Here is an 18,310-nt window from a genome sequence, read left to right as displayed (position 1 = left end):
GCTAAATAGAAAACTGCTGGAGTCTCATCTGCTTCTGCATTAAATCTGTTTTAATACATTGTTTTGGTTGAATTTTAAGTAGGTAATCTAGCCTCAGTCATCCCATACTTGAAAAAGGAGCATCTTAATACTTGTTTTCAGATAATTAGATATTCTTTGCTGCAACACCAAAACTCGACAAGCAGTAGTTTCTTAAAGATTAATTACAACGTGATATCTGAAATCATATTGATGATCTTTTCATACTGTTACATTAAAATCCATTGGTCTGTCTTGCGTTTATGGAAACACTGGTCAACTAAGTGGAGCTTTGAGGTGTTGATACATTTCATAAAACACTAGAAAATTCACATTTATTAATTTCATCAGGAAAGTGTGAAAGTGAAACTCAGGTTTTGAAAAAAAATTTGTTTTTTTGTTTTTTTTTTTTGCTTGAAACCTCAAATTTTGTCATTGGTAATACTGTCAATTATCCTTGAATTGACAGGCTTGATTTGTTCATTTTTTTAAAAAAATGCATGCCAAACAAGTCTGAATTACTAGTTTGTCAGGTTTCTTCAAGTAAAAATGTTCCAACTCCTCATTCATTAAGTGTGGGTTATGCATCAATAGCTTCCCAAAGAATACAGTGTAGAAGTGGAGAAAAATGTAACTTTAAGAGAAACATGACATCAATGCCCAAACCGGTTTGGCTCAGTGGTAGAGCGTTGATCTGAGGACTGAAAGGTCCCAGGTTCGATTCTGATCAAGGGCATGTACATTGGTTGCGGGCACATCCCTGGTAGGGGGTGTACAAGAGGCAGCTGGTCGATGTTTCTCTCTCATCGACATTTCCAGTTCTCTATTCCTCTCTCCTCTTTGTAAAAAAATCAATAAAATATATCAAAAGAAAAAAAAGAGAAACATGACATCAAGTTCCAGGTAACCAAGTTCAACATCAACAGTGATAAGTTATGTTGATAGTATATGAAGAGAATGGCACTTAACATTTGGTCTTAAAAACCTCTCCACTCTACTGAGAAAATTGCATCAGATCGCAATTGAGGAAAAAGCTACAAAATACCTGACCAATCCTAAAAACTCGGTTATCAAAAACAGATGTGAGTCCTAGCCATTCTGGCTCAATGGTTAGAATGCCCACTCACCAGAGGGTCTCCGGTTTGATTCCCAGTCAAGAGCATATGCCTTGGGTTGCAGGATCTATCCAGGCTCCAGTCGAGTTCAGGAGGTAACCAGTCGATATGTCTCATATTGATGTCTCTTCCCCTCCCTCCTTCACCTTTCTCCCTCTCTCTCCTAAAAAACAAACAAAAAAAAAACTGGAAAGATTATTCTTGGGTGATGATTAACAAAACAAAGAACAGGGAAGTGAGAAAACTCAGCCAAGAGCCTAAGGAGATGTCACAACTAAATTGTGGAATCGTGAGACAGAAAAAGGACAGGGAAAACCAGGAATCGGAATTAAGTGTGGACTTTTCTTAATAAAAATGTATCAAGCTTGGTTCATCAGTTGTAAGAAAAGTATTATATGCATTGAAGATGTAATAGTAGGGGGGAAATGGGTATGGGAGAAGGTGCTTTTGCTGTGTGCTGAAGTGTGCATAGGAGTTAGACAAGAATGGAAGAGGGCAATCTCCGGGCAGAAGCAGCAGCTCATGCCAAGATCTAGGGCAGGAATGAGATGTTTGAGGTCAGAAGGAAGGCAAATGGGGTTGGGGAGAATGTCAAGAGGTTAGGGCAGTCGGCAAGGGCCAAAATATAAAGGGGCCCTTGTTTGATGGCATCTGAGGTGGATCAGCATTGATTGTGGGTTAAGGTCCATCTGGGAATGAATTTCATCTATGCCACTTATTTCTGCCTTTTGGTTGGGTTACCTAACTTCTCTGGGTGTCAGTTTCCCTGACTGTAGAAAGGAAGAAATTTTAATATATTTTAACTCTGTTTGCTGATTGGTACATACTAAGGCTCAGTAAATGCTAGCTTTTAAAAAATATATATTTTATTGATTTCAGAGAGGAAGAAAGAGGGAGAGAGAGAGAGAAACATCAATAATGAGAGAGAATAATTGATTGGCTGCCTATGCACGATGGAGCCGGCAACCCGAGCATGTGCCCTTGACCGGAATCTAACCTGGGACCCTTCAGTTCGCAGGTCGCGGCTCTATCCACGGAGCCAAACCAGCAAGGGCGCTATCCTTTTTTATCCATGTATCTTGAGACAGACAGGAGTCACAAAATGGCAACATAAATGCCAGCATAAATGGCAACATTTGACTGACCTCATATGCATTTTTATTTATGTATTTGGAATGTGGGTAGCATTTTACTGCCACTCAGGGAAAGCAGCCCGGGAGTCCACGCCAGCAGCTGCCACTGCCGGAACTAGGCCTTGGATTCCGTGTTTTGTGGCCCAGGAAAGGAAGGAAGCGGGATGCAGGACTTCAGCACCCCGCCTCCCAGCTTCCGAAACCCCGTCAGAAGAGAGCATAAGTTTGACCGGCGTTCATTACGGCCAATCGGCAGCATGAAGGCAAGCCTGTAGGCCAATGGCGAGGCGGCCGGACGCCAGAGGGCCTCGGCCTGAAAGGCAGCAGAGGGCGGGGCGTCGCGAGTGGCGGGCGCGCTGACCAATGGGCGGCGGACTCCTCAGGGCGGGGCTCTGGCAGACGCGGTGACGTCGGCGCGGGTCAGCGCGTTACGGGCATCGGCGCGGCGAAGGGGACGGCGGGCTACGGGCTGCGGGAGGCGAAGAGCGGATTCTGTTGGAGGTCTGCGGGTATGGAGAACTGGATGGGGCGTTTGGAGAGCGGTAAAGGGTCCGGGCCTGCAAGGGGCGTGGCGGCCTCGGGGTAGCTGGAGCGGAGACATTACGGGACCCTTGGAGCTACCTATGAAGGGGGGCTATCAGGGTCTGCCTTGGAGCTTAACAGCGTAGGTTGGGGGCGAAGGACAATGGAGGAGACAGATTTGCGGGTCCCATTTGGGGTGAAGCAGACAGTGGCTTTGAGGAGAGGGAGGAGGTTAATCTTGCTAGGACGGTGAAAGTCAGGGGCAGGCAAGAATGGGTAGGAGGCTTGCAAGAGTTTGGAAGCCATTGCCCATTTCCTGGGGAATTCAAGACTCGGGGAGCACACCGCTGAGGAGGGTCTCAGGAGACTAGCCGAGGTGTGGGGGCAATGGGTGAGGACGAAGAGGAGTTGAGATGGCTGATGGGCAGGAAGGATGAGAGCGTGTTGAGGCTAGAACTAGGAAGTTGGGCCAGGAGTGAGGGAGTTCAGGATTTGGGGCTGTGACATACGTGGGGGAACTTTTAGGGATGTGTGGGGGCTCTGGAAGAAGCCTAGGAGTGTGAAGCAGAGAAAGGCTAGGGCAGAGTGTAAGGAGGGAGGTACATGGCTGGTGGGAGTGATGGGAGCGAGGTGGCACAGGGGGACTGGCCGACTCCGCGACCTTGTGGGTTGTTTGTTGTGAAAACGAGATGACACATGCACGTGCCCTTCCTGGAAACCTTGGACCCTCAGCGTGGAGTGATGTGAAACCGATGGTTGGTGAGCAGGTTGCTCTGTTTGCCAGGAATTATGGCCAGCACCTCACTTACTCTTTCTTCCCTATTACCCTGTCTCCTCCAGGGTCACGTGGGAGGGGACTTCCCGAGGTCCAGTCCCCAAGCTGCCTTGACTGGGCTTTCACCAGAGCGGAAGGCGCTGGAAGGCAGACCGGCGACCATGTCCACATTCAGGCAGGAAGATGTGGAAGACCATTATGAGATGGGGGAGGAGCTGGGCAGGTGAGTAGACAGACCCCTCTAACAAGGCTCTCCGGGGTTTTCTGGACAGCATGTCCCCTTGTGTCCTGTATCCTACCTTCCAAGAAGTGAATCAAGTTCATGTGCTGGTGGAATGAGTCTGGGCCTTGGCATCAGACATTCTGGCTGGGAGTCCTTGCTCTGACACCCTTTGTGCATTTCCTTTGGGAAGAAACATAATTGAGTACATATGGCATCTAACACAACGCCTGGCATATGTAGCTATTAGCAGGTTTAGTTGGCAGAGGTCTGTCCCTCTCGTTAATCCTCTCTTATGGGGAGTACTTGAGTCTCCCAGCTCTTGGCATTACCAGGGAAGGCCTCCTGCCTGGGCCCCATCTCCTGCCAATTGTGTGGCATTCTTATGGGAGAGAGAGGAGGTTTCCCTTGCCAGCCAGGCAGCTGACTTCCTGCCTGGCTGGGCCTTGGAGCGTCCCTTGGGAGCTTGCTCCCCAACTTGCCCCAGACCAGCCAGGCCCCCCCTTCTTCACCCCGCCATCCCCAGCTTGAAACCTTATTTGGTGAGTTTGCTGCTGGCCAAGGCCCATGATGTCACCAGAAGGGAATGTAAATAACTGAGCCGGCACCAGGCCTTTGCAGGCTCCTTTGGGATTCTGAAGTCTGTCCTTTAGGAATTTCCTCTGTTTTGAATGGTAAGGAATGATGTCTCTCTCTTCCCCTGCCTCCCAATCTCAAACTTTATTGTTGAAAATGGCCCTGACCGGCTTGGCTCAGTATTTCAGGCCTGCAGACTGAAAGGTCCCAGGTTCAATTCCGGTCAAGGGCATGTACCTTGGTTGCAGGCACATCCGCAGTAGGAGGTGGGCAAGAGGCAGCTGATCGATGTTTCTCTCTCATTGATGTTTCTAACTCTCTATCCCTCTCCCTCTCTGTAAAAAAAAAAAAAAAAAAAAAATCAATAAAATATATTGAAAAGAAAATGTATGAGGCTCTCCTGCTGAGGGTTGCTTGGCAAAAATCAGCAAAATGTCATATGTATATTCTCTTAAACTCACTGATTCCACTGAATTAATTCAGTGGGAATATATACATACATGGCCCAATGACTTGGGAACAGGAATGGTTGTTATAAAGATTTTATATGAGCAACAAATGGGAAGCCTCTTTAGTGGTCCTCACAGCCCCTTCATGGGTGGGTGGAGTGTTGTACAGCCATTGAAAGAGCCAGGCAGCCCTGGCTAGTGTGGCTCAGTTGGTTGAAGCATCATCCTGTACACCAAAGGTCTTGCAATTAGTTCCCAGCCAGGGCACATACCTAGGTTTCAGGTTCATTCCTTGGGGTGTGTGTAGGAGGCAAATGGTTGATTTTTCTTGCTCACATTGATGTCTCCCCCTCTCCCCAGTACCCTCTCTAAAAGTCAATGAAAAAAACAACAGAAGAGTTAGGCAACTTTTTAAAAAATATATATATTTTATTGATTTTTTACAGAGAGGAAGAGAGAGAGAGAGAGAGCTAGAAACATCGATGAGAGAGAAACATTGATCAGCTGCCTCTTGCACACCCCCTTCTGGGGATGTGCCCACAACCAAGGTACATGCCCTTGACCGGAAATGAACCTGGGACCTTACAGTCCGCAGGCCGACGCTCTATCCACTGAGCTAAACCGGTTTCAGCTTGTTAGGCAACTTGTATAATGTGAGCCACATAGGAAATTTATTGAAATTTAATTGAAAATTTTAAAGCTATGTCAATTTTAATAATTTATGCCCTAGCCCAGTGGTCGGCAAACTCATTAGCAACAGAGCCAAATAGCAACAGTACAAAGATTGAAATTTCTTTTGAGAGTCAAGTTTTTTAAACTTAAACTTCTTCTAATGCCACTTTTTCAAAATAGACTCACGTAGGCCGTGGTATTTTGTGGAAGAGCCACACTCAAGGGGCCAAAGAACTGCAGGTGGCTCGAGAGCCGCAGTTTGCCGACCGCGGCCCTAGCCTGTTTTCCCCAGTGGGTAGAGTGTTGACTGCGGACTGAAGGGTCCGTTCAATTTGAGCCAAGGGCACATGCCCGGGTTGTGAGCTCGATCCCCAGTAGTGGGAGGAGGCAGCCAATCAATGATTCTCTCTCATCATGATATATTTTTGTTTGTTTGTTACAGTTTTTTTAATTGTTTAAAGTATTATATTCATCATTGATGTTTTTTTTGTGTGTTTTTTAAAAAAATATATATTTTATTGATATTTTACAGAGAAGAAGGGAGAGAGATAGAGAGCCAGAATGTCAATGTGAGAGAAACATCGACCAGCTGCCTCCTGCACATCCCCCACCGGGGATGTGCCCACAACCAATGTACATGCCCTTGACCGGAATTGAACCCGTGACCCTTCAGTCCGCAGGCCGATGCTCTACCACTGAGCCAAACCGGTTTTGGTAATAATTGATGTTTTTATCTCGTTTTTATCTCTCTTCCTTTCCCTTCCTCTCTGAAATCAATAAAGAAATACATAAAAAATTTATTTTAATAATTTTAATCACATACTTTATTTAACCTGGTTGATCAAACTATTATCATTTTGTTTGTAATTGCTATAAAATCATTAGTGAAAACTATTTAAAAAAATATATTTTTATTGATTTCAGAGAGGGAGAGCGATAGATAGAAACATCAATGATGAGAATCACTGATCAGCTGCCTCCTGCACTCCCTTCGCTGGAGGTCAGCCTACAACTCCACCATGTGTCCTAACTGGGAATCGAACTGTGACCTCCTGGTTCATAGGTCAGTGTTCAACCACTGAGCCACGCTGGTCGGGAAAACACTTTTAACTGCAGGTGAATGTGGCCCTCATCCATTTATGTGACTTTTTTTTATTTTTTATAAATAATTTGAGAGGAAAGAAGAGAGAGAAGCATAGATATGAGAAAAACATGGATCGGTTGCCTCCTGCATGCACCTGGACCGGGGATTGAACCCTTAACCTGGGTATGTACCCTGACCAGGAATCAAACCCACTACCACCCTTTGGTGTCTGGGCCAACCAACTGAGCCACACCGGCCAGGGAGCGTGAGACATTCTTTCCACGTGGTCAGGTGTCCTTTCTTCCCATCGGAGGGAAGCATGGCTTCCCCCCACCTGCAGCCACGGGCTTTCCCCAGCATCTCGGGAAGGAAGATGGTTTCTGGTGTGGCTGTGCGGCGGCGGCTGCAGCGAAAGAGTTTGGCGCGATGTCTCACACCATTTTGCTGGTCCAGCCTACCAAGAGACCGGAAGGCAGAACTTATGCTGATTATGAATCAGTGAATGAGTGCATGGAAGGTGTTTGTAAAATGTATGAAGAACATCTGAAGAGAATGAATCCCAACAGCCCCCATATGATATCAGCCAGTTGTTTGATTTTATTGATGATCTGGCGGACCTCAGCTGTCTTGTTTACCGAGCTGTTACATAGCAGCCTTATAACAAAGATTGGATTAAAGAGAAGATCTACATGCTCCTTCGTCGACAGGCCCAGCAGGCCAGGAAATAGTTGTGTTGGAAGCATTTGGGGGTGGGGGTGTGCTTGGAACACAGGTGTGTACAGCAGTCTGTAGTGTATTATAGTAATCCTGTTTCCGTTTTGGTACACCCTAGCCAGGACTGAATGTGTTAGATGATATGTGAGAATCTTGTTCAAATCTGAACTCCCATCACACCCCCCCTTTTCCTCTTTTTTTACTTAAACATTGTTATGATGACCTAGAAGGAAGTTTTTCTTTGTCAGTTAATGTTGACTCCAATCCTTCATATCTGCTTTATAACATTCACTGTACTAACCCTTCTTCAAGTTGGGGTGGGGGTAGTGACACAGTTTAATTATGTGCTAAGATAAAGTCTTAGTGAAAAACAGATAAATGTTCTTTAGTTAAAAAAAGAAAGAGAAAAAGGAAAGAGAAAATGCCGTTTCTCTCCAAATCTGTTCATGTTTGTTCCGTACGCTGGCCTGGGGCGGGCCCGCCCTCTGCACTGTGGGCCCAGCTCAGTGAGAACTGTTATCACTTTAAAAAATATATACTGTTATTGATTTCAGAGCTGAAGGGAGAGGGAGAGAGAGAGAAACATCAGTGAAGAGAGAGAGTCATTGGTTGGCTGCCTCCTGCACACCCTCCCTGGGGATGGAGCTGGCAGCCCAGGCATGTGCCCTGGCCGAGAACTGAATGACCTCCTGGCTCATAGGCTGACGCTCAGCCACTAAGCCAGACCAGCTGGGCTCCCTTTTTTTTATATGAAGCCTTTGAAATCTAGTGTGTATTGTATGCTCACAGTACATTTAATTTGCACGGGCCTGACAGCTGCTGTGTGGCCAGTGGCTGCTACTTGGACAGCACCATGTATGTAATTGTCCAGAACCGTGATTGGCAAACTGAGGCTCGCCAGCCACATGCGGCTCTTTGGCCCCTGGAGTGTGGCTCTTCCACAAAATACCATGGCCTGGGCGAGTCTATTTTGAAGAAGTGGCGTTAGAAGTTTCAGTTTAAAAAATGTGGCTCTCAGAAGAAATTTCAGTCGTTGTACTGTTGTTATTTGGCTCTGTTGACTAATAAGTTTGCCAACCACTGGTCCAGAACATTCTCAGCGATAAATGAAGTGAAAGATTAATGACACATATCACTGCATACCATGTTGCAACTTGTATAAATTGTAGTTGTCCTTTGGACATCTGAGTTTGTTTTTCTGTGTATTTTTTTGTAATATATATTTTATTGATTTTTTATAGAGAGGAAGAGAGAGGGATAGAGAGCTAGAAACATCGATGAGAGAGAAACATTGACCAGCTGCCCCCTGCACACCCCCTACCGGGGATGTGCCCACAACCAATGCACATGTCCTTGACCGGAACCGAACCTGGGGGACTCCTCCCCCCCCCCGAGTCTGCAGACCGACGCTCTGTCCACTGAGCCAAACTGGCCTCGGCCTTTTTTTTTTTTTTTTTTTTTTTTAATTGATTTCAGAGAGGAAGGGAGAGGGAGAGAGCGATAGAAACATCAATAATGAGAGAGAATCATTGATCGACAGCCTCCTTCATGCCCCCTTCACTGGGTTACAAACCCACAACCTGGAATTGTGCCCTGACCAGGTATCAAACCATGACCTCCTGGTTCATAGGTAGACAGATGCTCAACCTCTGAGCCATGCCAGCTGGGCTCCATTGATTTTTAGAGAGAGCAGGAAGGAGGGAGGGAGAGAGAAACATCAATGTGAGTGAGACACATTGACTGTTTGCCTCCTGCACATGCCCTAACAATCTAACTACTGAGCAACACTAGCCAGGGTGCTTTTTTATTTTTTTTAAAGGGTTTTAAAGGGTTTAAGAACACAGAAAGATTGTGACAGAGACCACAATTGTGTATATGGCCCATACAGCTTAGCATATTTACTGTTTGACCTTTTTAGTCAACTTCTGAGTTAAAGCAAGTTATTTTGCTACCTAGGAATTTATCTACTAAGTTCCTAGGTAGCAAAATAGTTTGGCTCAGTGGATAGAGCACATGTGTCAAACACAAGGCCCGCGGGCCAAATCCGTCCTGCCAGGCCTTGCAATGTGGCCCGCACCGCGCTGTCATCACTGCACTCCACTGCGTTTCCATCACAATGACAGTTTATGACTGTTCAGTAAACCATTCGGCCCGCGATTTAGGCTGGATTTTAGATTTTGGCCCCTTCTCTGATTGAGTTCGACACCCCTAGGATAGAGCATCAGTTCGAGCAAGAGGCAGCTGAGCAACGATTCTCATCATTGATGTTCTCTCTCTCCCTCTCCCTCTCAGAAATCAATAAAAATATATTTTAAAACAATAGCGTAGACATTGGATAGCTCTCTGGAGTGCAGTATATAGAATTTATCTCTCTTTTAAATTGCCCTAGCCAATTTGGTTCAGTGGATAAAGAATTAATGTGGATTGAAGCGTCCCAGGTTCGATTCCAGTCAGGGGCATGTACATTGATTGCGGGCACATCCCCGGTAGGGGGTGTGCAGGAGGCAGCTGGTCGATGTTTCTCTCATCGATGTTTCTAGCTCTCTATCCCTCTCCCTTCCTCTCTGTAAAAAATCAATAAAATATATTTTTTTAAATAGTTGAATCAGTATGGAATTGTATCAAATAAGAAACCCTCTGTGCTGCCCTTAGTTCCTCCGTCTCAGTCCTCAGAGATGACTATTGTTAACAGCGTGGTGTGTGTCTTTCAGACCTTATTTTCTCCATAGACATACATAAATATATCTGTATGTACGGATACAACATATACCATTTTAAACAAAAAGATCTCACTGTAGGTGTCACTTTGCAGGTGATTTTTTTCACTGAGCTTAAAGAGTTGCCTTCATTCTTTTTCATGATGGTATAAAATTCCACTGGGTTTATTTCCATGATGGATTTCAGTCCCCTCTTGGTAAACATTGAGTTGTTTTTATTTTGTTCACTGTTGCAAAAAATGCCAGGCAGCCATTGTGTCTTGTACACTTTGCATAGCAGCATACCTGCGGGGTACATCTTGGACGCAGTGGAGACTTGCATCTACACGATGCCCCAGGAGATGGTGGCGGGCCTAGGTCCCTCTTGATGCTCTGATCACCTCCCTTCTCCTCTGTCCCTGCAGCGGCCAGTTTGCCATTGTGCGGAAATGCCGGCAGAAGGGCACTGGGAAGGAGTACGCAGCCAAGTTCATCAAGAAACGCCGCCTGTCATCCAGCCGGCGGGGGGTCAGCCGGGAGGAGATTGAACGGGAGGTGAACATCCTGCGGGAGATTCGGCACCCCAACATCATCACTCTGCATGACATCTTTGAGAATAAGACCGATGTGGTGCTCATCCTGGAGCTGGTTTCTGGCGGGGAGCTCTTTGATTTCTTGGCCGAGAAGGAGTCGCTGACAGAGGACGAGGCCACTCAGTTCCTTAAGCAGATCCTGGACGGCGTCCACTACCTGCACTCCAAGCGCATCGCCCACTTTGACCTCAAGGTAAGCTCTGGACCAGCCTGGCTGGCCGGTGCAGGTGAGGATGGGGGCTCCGAGAGGGATCTACTCTCATGGGCACAGAATATATACCTCCTGGATCTGTGATGCTCTGGAAGTTGAGGAGAGGGACCTGCTCAGGCTGGACCCTCAGGGTGGGATCAGCCTGGCCACACCCGATGGCTGGGAGTTGGGGGGGTGCCTAGGGAAATTCCAGGTGCTGTTCCCAGAGATTCCAGGCCGGCAGAAGCAGCAGATCCTCCTCCCACTGCCCTGTTCTCCCTTCCCCAACCCAGCCCGAAAACATCATGCTCCTAGACAAGAACGTGCCCAACCCACGAATCAAGCTCATTGACTTCGGCATCGCTCACAAGATTGAAGCCGGGAACGAGTTCAAAAACATCTTTGGCACCCCAGAGTTTGTCGGTAAGGCCCTGCCTGGGCACCAGGGGCTGGGGCTTGGGTAGGTGTATTCCAGGATTTCCAGCGGTGTAGGGGGAGTTGGGCCTGGTCCCTGGATGTCGGACTCACTGCCCTCAGGTGCCCTGGCATTGGGCAAGGGGGAGCTCAAGACCTCAGTATTTAGCATTGGCCCACGCACCACAGGGCTGCAGGCTCGATTCCTGATCAAGGGCACATTCCTGGGTTGTAGGTTCAATTCCCTGGCCCAGGTGGGGGCACTTGAGGGAGGCAACTAATCCATGTTTCTCTCCCTCTCCCTCTCCCTCCCTCTCCCTTTCCCTCCTCCCTTCTCCCTCCTCCCTCCTCCCTCCCTCCTCCCTCCTTCCTTTCCACTCTCTAAAAATCAATGGGAAAATATGACCTCGGGTGAGGATTACCAATAACAAAAAGACCTTGGGGTGGTGCTGTCACTGTCCCAACCTTCCTGCTTCAGAGCTGGCCTTGCGTGTGTTTTTGTGGGTGTTCCCTGAGTGACCTCTTCAGAGGTGAGGGGAACCGTACCACTTCCCCTGGCTCTGTGCCCAGCGTGGCCTTAGATGCAATCAGTTCCTGACCCTGTGCCTTCTGTTCCCTGTCCCTGCAGCTCCGGAGATTGTCAACTATGAACCCCTGGGTCTGGAGGCGGACATGTGGTGAGTCAGGGGTGGCTGTGGGGACCCAGGGCTGCTCAGTGCTGAGTCCAGCGTACACACCTGGGACCCTCCGGGAATCTCCCCCTGCTCATCCCCAGGAGCTGCAGGCTGGGGCATCGCCAGCCCACGGGCTTGGTGCTGTGGGGCATAGGCGGGGTGGACCATTGCCTTAGAATAGGGCTCAGCAAAATGCAGCCCAGCGGCCAGAGTGGTGGTCTCAGTTTTTTGTTTTTTTTTAAAGGGCCATTAAAAACAGCAGAGCCCTAGCTGGTTTGGCTCGGGGATAGAGTGTTGGCCTGTGGACTGAAGGGTCCTGGGTTCGATTCCGATCAGGGTACGAACCTCAGTTACAGGCTCCTCCTGGCTGGAGCAGGAGTCAACCAATTGATGTGTTTCTTTCACATCGATATTTCTCTGTCTTTTTCTCTCTCTTCCACTCTCCCTAAAAATCAATGGAAAATGTCCCCCGTTTGTAAATCTCATGGGGTCCCTTAGAGATTAGGGGACACGTGCCTGAGGGGAAAGGAAGAGAAGGGAATGGCACAGGTATGCTCCCGGAGGGAGACCTTCATTTCCAGGGGTTTTTAAAGGCAGGGCATTCAGGGGAGGTGTTAAGGGAGCATCAATAGACTATTGATTACCAAATAGACTATTTGGTACATTATGCTGATGTACCAAAAGGAGGGGAATTGGTCCTTGTTTCACTGTCCTAAGTGTGTGTTTGCTGTGGTCAATACATTCTTGTTTACTTTTCTTTAAAAAAACAGCAACAACAAGAAAGTAGTTTGCCGATCCTGCTGGCCCTATACTGGTCCCCGATCTGCAGGGACTGGGGGGCCATGGTGCTGTTTGCCCGGCCCCCTCTGTGGCCCCTTTGAGCCTTGACAGGAGGGTGTGGCCAAAGGTGTTTAAATAGCTAGTCCTGACACCCCAGGACAGGAGAAGGGGAGCGGGGCTGACAGACCTACAGCCCAGCTGGCCCAGGAGCCTTGGGCTTATAGCGCCCCCCTGTGGGCTCTGGGCCCCTGCTCTGTAGAAACTCTGGGAGTCAGTGTGCTGCACCCCACAGCTAAGCTGGCCTTTCTCTTCTCCTGTGTCCCCTTCTAGGAGCATTGGCGTCATCACCTATATCCTGTGAGTACCCGTCTGACACTTCCTGCTCCCCCCCCCCATCGTTACGTTTTAGGAAATTCCAAGGATTATGGGAGCCATATATCCAAGGACCAGGCTGAAGACCAAATACATGTTGTCTTCCATAAGCCAGTGTCAGTTGCCCAGAGCCCCACAGGGGTGCAGAGTACAGGAAGGCGGGTGCCACCTGTGTCCTCACTAGTGCATCGACCGTGTGCTAGGTGGCATCAGCCAAGATTCTCTTGGAAAGTGACTGTTTTTCCACTGGAATCACTAAATGTTCTGGGGCAGATTCTTTGAAATTGTACATCTACATCACATGTGTCAAACACAAGGCCCGCGGGCCAAATCCGTCCCGCCAGGCCTTGCAATGTGGCCCGCACCGCGCTGTCATCACTGCACTCCGCTGCGTTTCCATCACAATGACAGTTTATGACTGTTCAGTAAACCATTTGGCCTGCGATTTAGGCTGGATTTTAGATTTTGGCCCCTTCTCTGATTGAGTTCGTCACCCCTAATCTACATAGATACTTGGAGCTTCCACAAGGATTTTCACTCATAGGTTTTAGCATCTGTCTAGCTGGGTGTTGACCTCTTACTGCCTTCTGGTTGGCAGCCGGAGGGGGCAGCGGGGGCTGGTTGGAAGGTCCAGGGGAACGCACGTGTGGGATGGTTAGGACTCAAGGTCCACCTTCCTCTGCTGGCCCCGTCGTGAGCGCTCCAGAGTTTGGTGGTGCCCGGGCAGCAGCCTGGTGACGGAACAAACGCAGGGGACACTGAGCCCCACGTTTGTCTTCCAGTTTGAGTGGCGCGTCCCCATTCCTGGGTGAGACCAAGCAGGAGACCCTGACCAATATCTCCGCCGTGAACTACGACTTCGATGAGGAGTACTTTAGCAACACCAGCGAGCTGGCCAAGGACTTCATTCGCCGGCTGCTTGTCAAGGACCCCAAGTAAGCACACGCTGGGCAGAGGGGTCGGGGAGCGGCCCTGAGGGAAGGCCGAGGAGTCTCCCTGCTTGGTGGTGTGGCTGGGGAGACAGCTCTCGGGTCACCACGTCTTTGTACCTGGCTCCTGCTTTGGGCTGGAGAGAGCAATGGATGGCTTAGGTTGGCCCACACTGGGTTTTTAGAAGCTTTAATTCATTGCCAGCTTCAAAATTGGGGTTTCCCATGAAATTCCAGGCTGCTGCTTTTTTTGCTTTTTTTTAAAGAAAACCACCTCAAAGTCCTGGCAGCACAGCGCCCCCATTCATAAGGAGGTGCTCTCTGTGGCTGCAGCCCTCCCTGTGTATTCTGCCCATTCTTGTTGCCTTCCCCGCCCCTCCTTGGGTACCTGCGTTGTGAGTTGTTCGTTGTTTGATCCCAGCACTAGGTCTCGACCCTGTTCATCCCTCGGAGAGTACTGAGAACCCAGAATCTATGCCCCAAAGGCGCCTTGACAGGCTCCTGGTGGTTGGCTTAGCAGAGAGGGTGCTCTGGATTGTGTGTGTAATTTCAAGGTCACTTCAGGACTTGCTGCCAGGCTGGAAGGGTGAATTTAGGGGCTGGGGGTCCTCAGGGACAGATGTCTGAGCCAGCCCTTGACGGGCTGCTGAGAGCAGAACTGAGGCAGGGAGAGCCAGGAAAACCGTTCCATATGTGCAGGTGCACATATGACTAACCAGGGCTGGGGTGGGGTGCTTTTCCAGGAGGAGAATGACCATCTCCCAGAGCCTGGAGCATTCCTGGATCAAGGTGAGGTGGGGGCTGCCCCCACTGAGGGAGGGTGGTTATGACAAGCCCTCAGATCCAGGGAGGGCCCCCGAGTGGTGGGGTGGGCAGTGGGAGATGAGGTGCTCCCGGAATGGTGTCAGAGCCATCTCACGGCGGCATCCGCTGGCATCCTTGGTCCTGCACTCAGCAGGTCTCCCTCCCACGGAAACTTGCAGAGGGGTCCCTTCTCGGCCACAGTTGGCAGCCTTCTGCAAAGGGCCAACCACTGTTTTTTGCTCTGTGGTCCCTGCGTCACTATTCAGCTCTGCCTTCGTATCAGGAAAGCACCATGACCATATGCATGCAAATAAGCATGTCTGTGTGCCAACAAAACTTTCTTTACAGAAGCAAGCAGAGGGCTGGACACGGCCCTCGGTGGTCAGCCCCCTGCCCCGTCCCAGGCTGTGTTCTCTCCCCTGCAGGCGATCAGGCGGCGGAACGTGCGGAGGGAAGACAGTGGCCGGAAGCCGGAGCGGCGGCGCCTGAAGACAGCCCGCCTCAAGGAGTACACCATCAAGTCCCACTCGAGCATGCCCCCCAACAACACCTACATCAACTTCGAGCGCTTCTCCAAGGTGCTGGAGGAGGTGGCGGCGGCCGAGGAGGGCCTGCGTGGGCTGGAACACAGCCGGCGGCTCTTCCACGAGGACATCGAGGCCCTGACGGCCATCTACGAGGAGAAGGAGGCCTGGTACCGGGAGGAGAACGAGAGCATCGGCCAGGACCTGCGGCGGCTGCGGCAAGAGCTGCACAAGACCGAGGCCCTCCAGCGGCAGGCCCAGGAGGAGGCCAGGGCCGCCCTGCTAGGGGCCAGCGGGCTCAAGCGCCGCTTCAGCCGCCTGGAGAACCGCTACGAGGCTCTGGCCAAGCAGGTGGCCTCCGAGGTGCGGTTTGTGCAGGATCTCGTCCGCGCCATGGAGCAGGAGAAGCAGCAGGAGGTGGAGTGTGGCCTCCGCTAGGGCCACGTGTGGCCGGTGGGCCCCGAGGGTTCTGCGGGTGGTTGTCCCCTTCACAGCCCCGGAGCCAGGCCCTCTGTCATTATCTGGCTCTAGAGAGTTCCCGGGCTGGGGCTGAGATGGGAAGAGGCTGGACTGGGTGGGATGTGCTTCATGGGGCCCAGAATTCACTGCTGAGAGGAGGGGCTTGGCCGGCTCTGCCCCAGGAAGACTGCTGTTCTGGGCCTCCTCCGCACAGCCTGTCTGCTCTGGCTTGGCTTCCCCAGTCCCCCCCCCCCCCCCCCCCCCCCATTTCTCTCTTTCTCTCTCATTCTCACAACAGCGGTGGTGGGGTGGGGTGGTGGTGGCGCTTCTGGGGTAGTGTCTTCTCTGGAACTTTGAACTCTCTGCGAGGGGTTGGTACCTCCAAGATGGCCTGGCCCTGATGGACACAGATGCTTCATGCCTGGCCCAGTGGCAGGTGGCAGCCTTCATGTCCTGTGTTAGGGGCTGCAGGGCAGTCAGAGGACATGGAGCAGGGCCTGGGCACCACCTTCAGGCCCTCCCTGCCCATCCAAGCACACCCAGCCCCAGGGCTCGGAATTGGAGGGGCCCCTGCTGGATATGGGCCTCTCCTGTGAGCTGAAGGAAATAAAGCCCGATCCTGACAGTCAGCCGTTGTCTGTGCTTGGGCCAGGTTGGGCAGCCAGGTTGGTCACCTGGTGCCTGGGTCGCGAGCTCGATCCCCCTCTAGCGGTGGGAGGTGGCTCCTCCATGGTCAGGGCCTCAGAGCACTGTTCTTCCAGTTCCGGGCACTCGGAACCTTGAGCTGGCACCATGGCCAGAGCTGAGGAGATGGCCCAGCCTTGAGGAGGTATCAGTCTGGAGGTAGTATGGGGAGTAGGAGGGCATTGTGGCTAAGCATGTTGCCTAGATGCAGTAAAGGAAACATCTGCAAAAGCTAAGTGTGTTTTTCTGGAGGCCCAGGAAGTCCCTGGGTGAGGCAGGTCTTGGCGGTCAAGCAGCTGCGGACACGAGTAGCCCTCCCCAGTGTGGAGCCATCTCCTCTTTTTTTTTTTTTTTTTTTTTTTTTTTTTTTTTTAATATATTTCATTGATTTTTTACAGAGAGGAGGAGAGAGGGACAGAGAGCTAGAAACATCGATGAGAGAGAAACATTGACCAGCTGCCTCCTACACCCCCTCCCCCCCACTGGGGATGTGCCCGCAACCAATGTACATGCCCCTGACCGGAATCGAACCCAGGACCCCTCAGTCCGCAGACCGACGCTCTACCACTGAGCCAAACCGGTTTTGGCTTTCGCCTCTTTTTTTTTTTTTTTTTTTTTTTAAATATATTTTTATTGATTTTTTACACAGAGGAAGAGAGAAGGATAGTGAGTTAGAAACATCGATGAGAGAATCATTGATCAGCTGCCTCCTGCACACCTCCTACTGGGGATGTGCCCGCAACCAAGGTACACACCCTTGACCGGAATCGAACCTGGGACTTTCCAGTTTGCAGGCCGATGCTCTATCCACTGAGCCAATCCGGTTTCGGCCCATCTCCTCTTTTCACTCCCTCATAATGCCAGGTGCAAGTTCCTCATGACACGCAGTTCTTGAAGTGCCAACGCCAGCAGTGGAGTCTCTTCCCTGCCTCAGTTCCTGGCCCTGCCCTACCAGCTCCTGCCTCATTCCTTTCTCCAGTGCTGCCTTTTAACTGTTAGGGCTCCAGGCCAGCATCCCTTGGTAGGGACCACATGGAGTAGTCACAAAAGGCTTATGGGCCCAGCTTCCCTTTCCCCAGAGAACCTTAGGGTTCCTCAGCACCCCCACACTCAGACTCTGCTGTTCTGTGTGGGAAGAAGCCCATTTGCCTGCCTCTGCCTCTGCCTCTGCCGGTTTCCAAGTGCATCTGGCTCGGAACTCTCAGGAGCACTGCCCTGGACTAGCGGGGTTGAAGGGTTACCGTGGGCAGTGCTGTCGTTGCCACTAGGTGCCACCCTTGAGCAGGATCTTGTACCTCCTAAGAAAGTTCTCTAAGGTCCAGGCTTGAACAAAATATGGGTCCCTAGCTGGTGGCCACTCTGAGCTCAGAGATCCCTGCTGCACGTTGGGTTAAGAGAGGGAAATCTGTGTAGACACTTCGCCCCCAGCCTGGCCAAGTGCAGGGAAGAACCAGGCAGGTGGGGCTTGTATTCCTGCCAAGGCTGCTGACCAAGGCTTCTGCTACCAGGACGCTGCCAGGGCTGAGGCAGGGTCTTGAGACCTGGCTGTGGGGTCTGGTGGAGGGAGTGGGACCCCCTGCACCCCCTCCATGAGCTCCATTCAATTGCATATAAGACCTCTGCAGACGTGTCTGCTATGAGCCGAAAGGAAATAAAGCTGCAATTCTGACATACAGCCATTGTCTGTGCTTGTTTCCCTGCTCAGCTTCCAGCAACTATTTTCCAAGGCAGATCCAAGTTGGGCAGCCAGCTTGGGTCACCTGGTGCCAGGGTTGCGGGCTCGATCCTCAGTGGGGAGTGTGCAGGAGGCAGCTGATCAATGATTCTCATCATTGATGTTTCAATCGCCCTCTCCCTCTCTGAAATCAGTAAAAAAATATATATTAAAAAAATATATGACTAGGTAGAAACTG

General features: G+C 50.4%; 1 protein-coding gene and 1 pseudogene across 1 annotated transcript; both read left to right on the top strand.

Moving 5' to 3' along the window:
- Positions 1–2,657: 2,657 nt before the first annotated feature.
- DAPK3 (death associated protein kinase 3) lies at positions 2,658–15,963 on the top strand. Its single transcript, XM_036459909.2, has 9 exons — positions 2,658–2,775; positions 3,629–3,786; positions 10,400–10,760; positions 11,051–11,180; positions 11,800–11,848; positions 12,956–12,982; positions 13,780–13,932; positions 14,670–14,715; positions 15,156–15,963. Exons 2-9 carry the CDS (start codon positions 3,725–3,727, stop codon positions 15,690–15,692), a joined length of 1,365 nt encoding a protein of 454 aa, XP_036315802.1. The 5' UTR covers positions 2,658–2,775; positions 3,629–3,724; the 3' UTR covers positions 15,693–15,963.
- Positions 6,987–7,682, top strand: LOC118731387 (annotated as a pseudogene).
- Positions 15,964–18,310: the final 2,347 nt, after the last annotated feature.

The sequence above is a fragment of the Pipistrellus kuhlii genome, unplaced genomic scaffold (genome assembly GCF_014108245.1).
Source record: "Pipistrellus kuhlii isolate mPipKuh1 unplaced genomic scaffold, mPipKuh1.p scaffold_m20_p_30, whole genome shotgun sequence".
Taxonomy (NCBI): Eukaryota; Metazoa; Chordata; class Mammalia; order Chiroptera; family Vespertilionidae; genus Pipistrellus; species Pipistrellus kuhlii.
The sequence above is the reverse complement of the archived record's forward strand: the minus strand, read 5'-3'. Positions and strand labels throughout refer to the sequence as shown.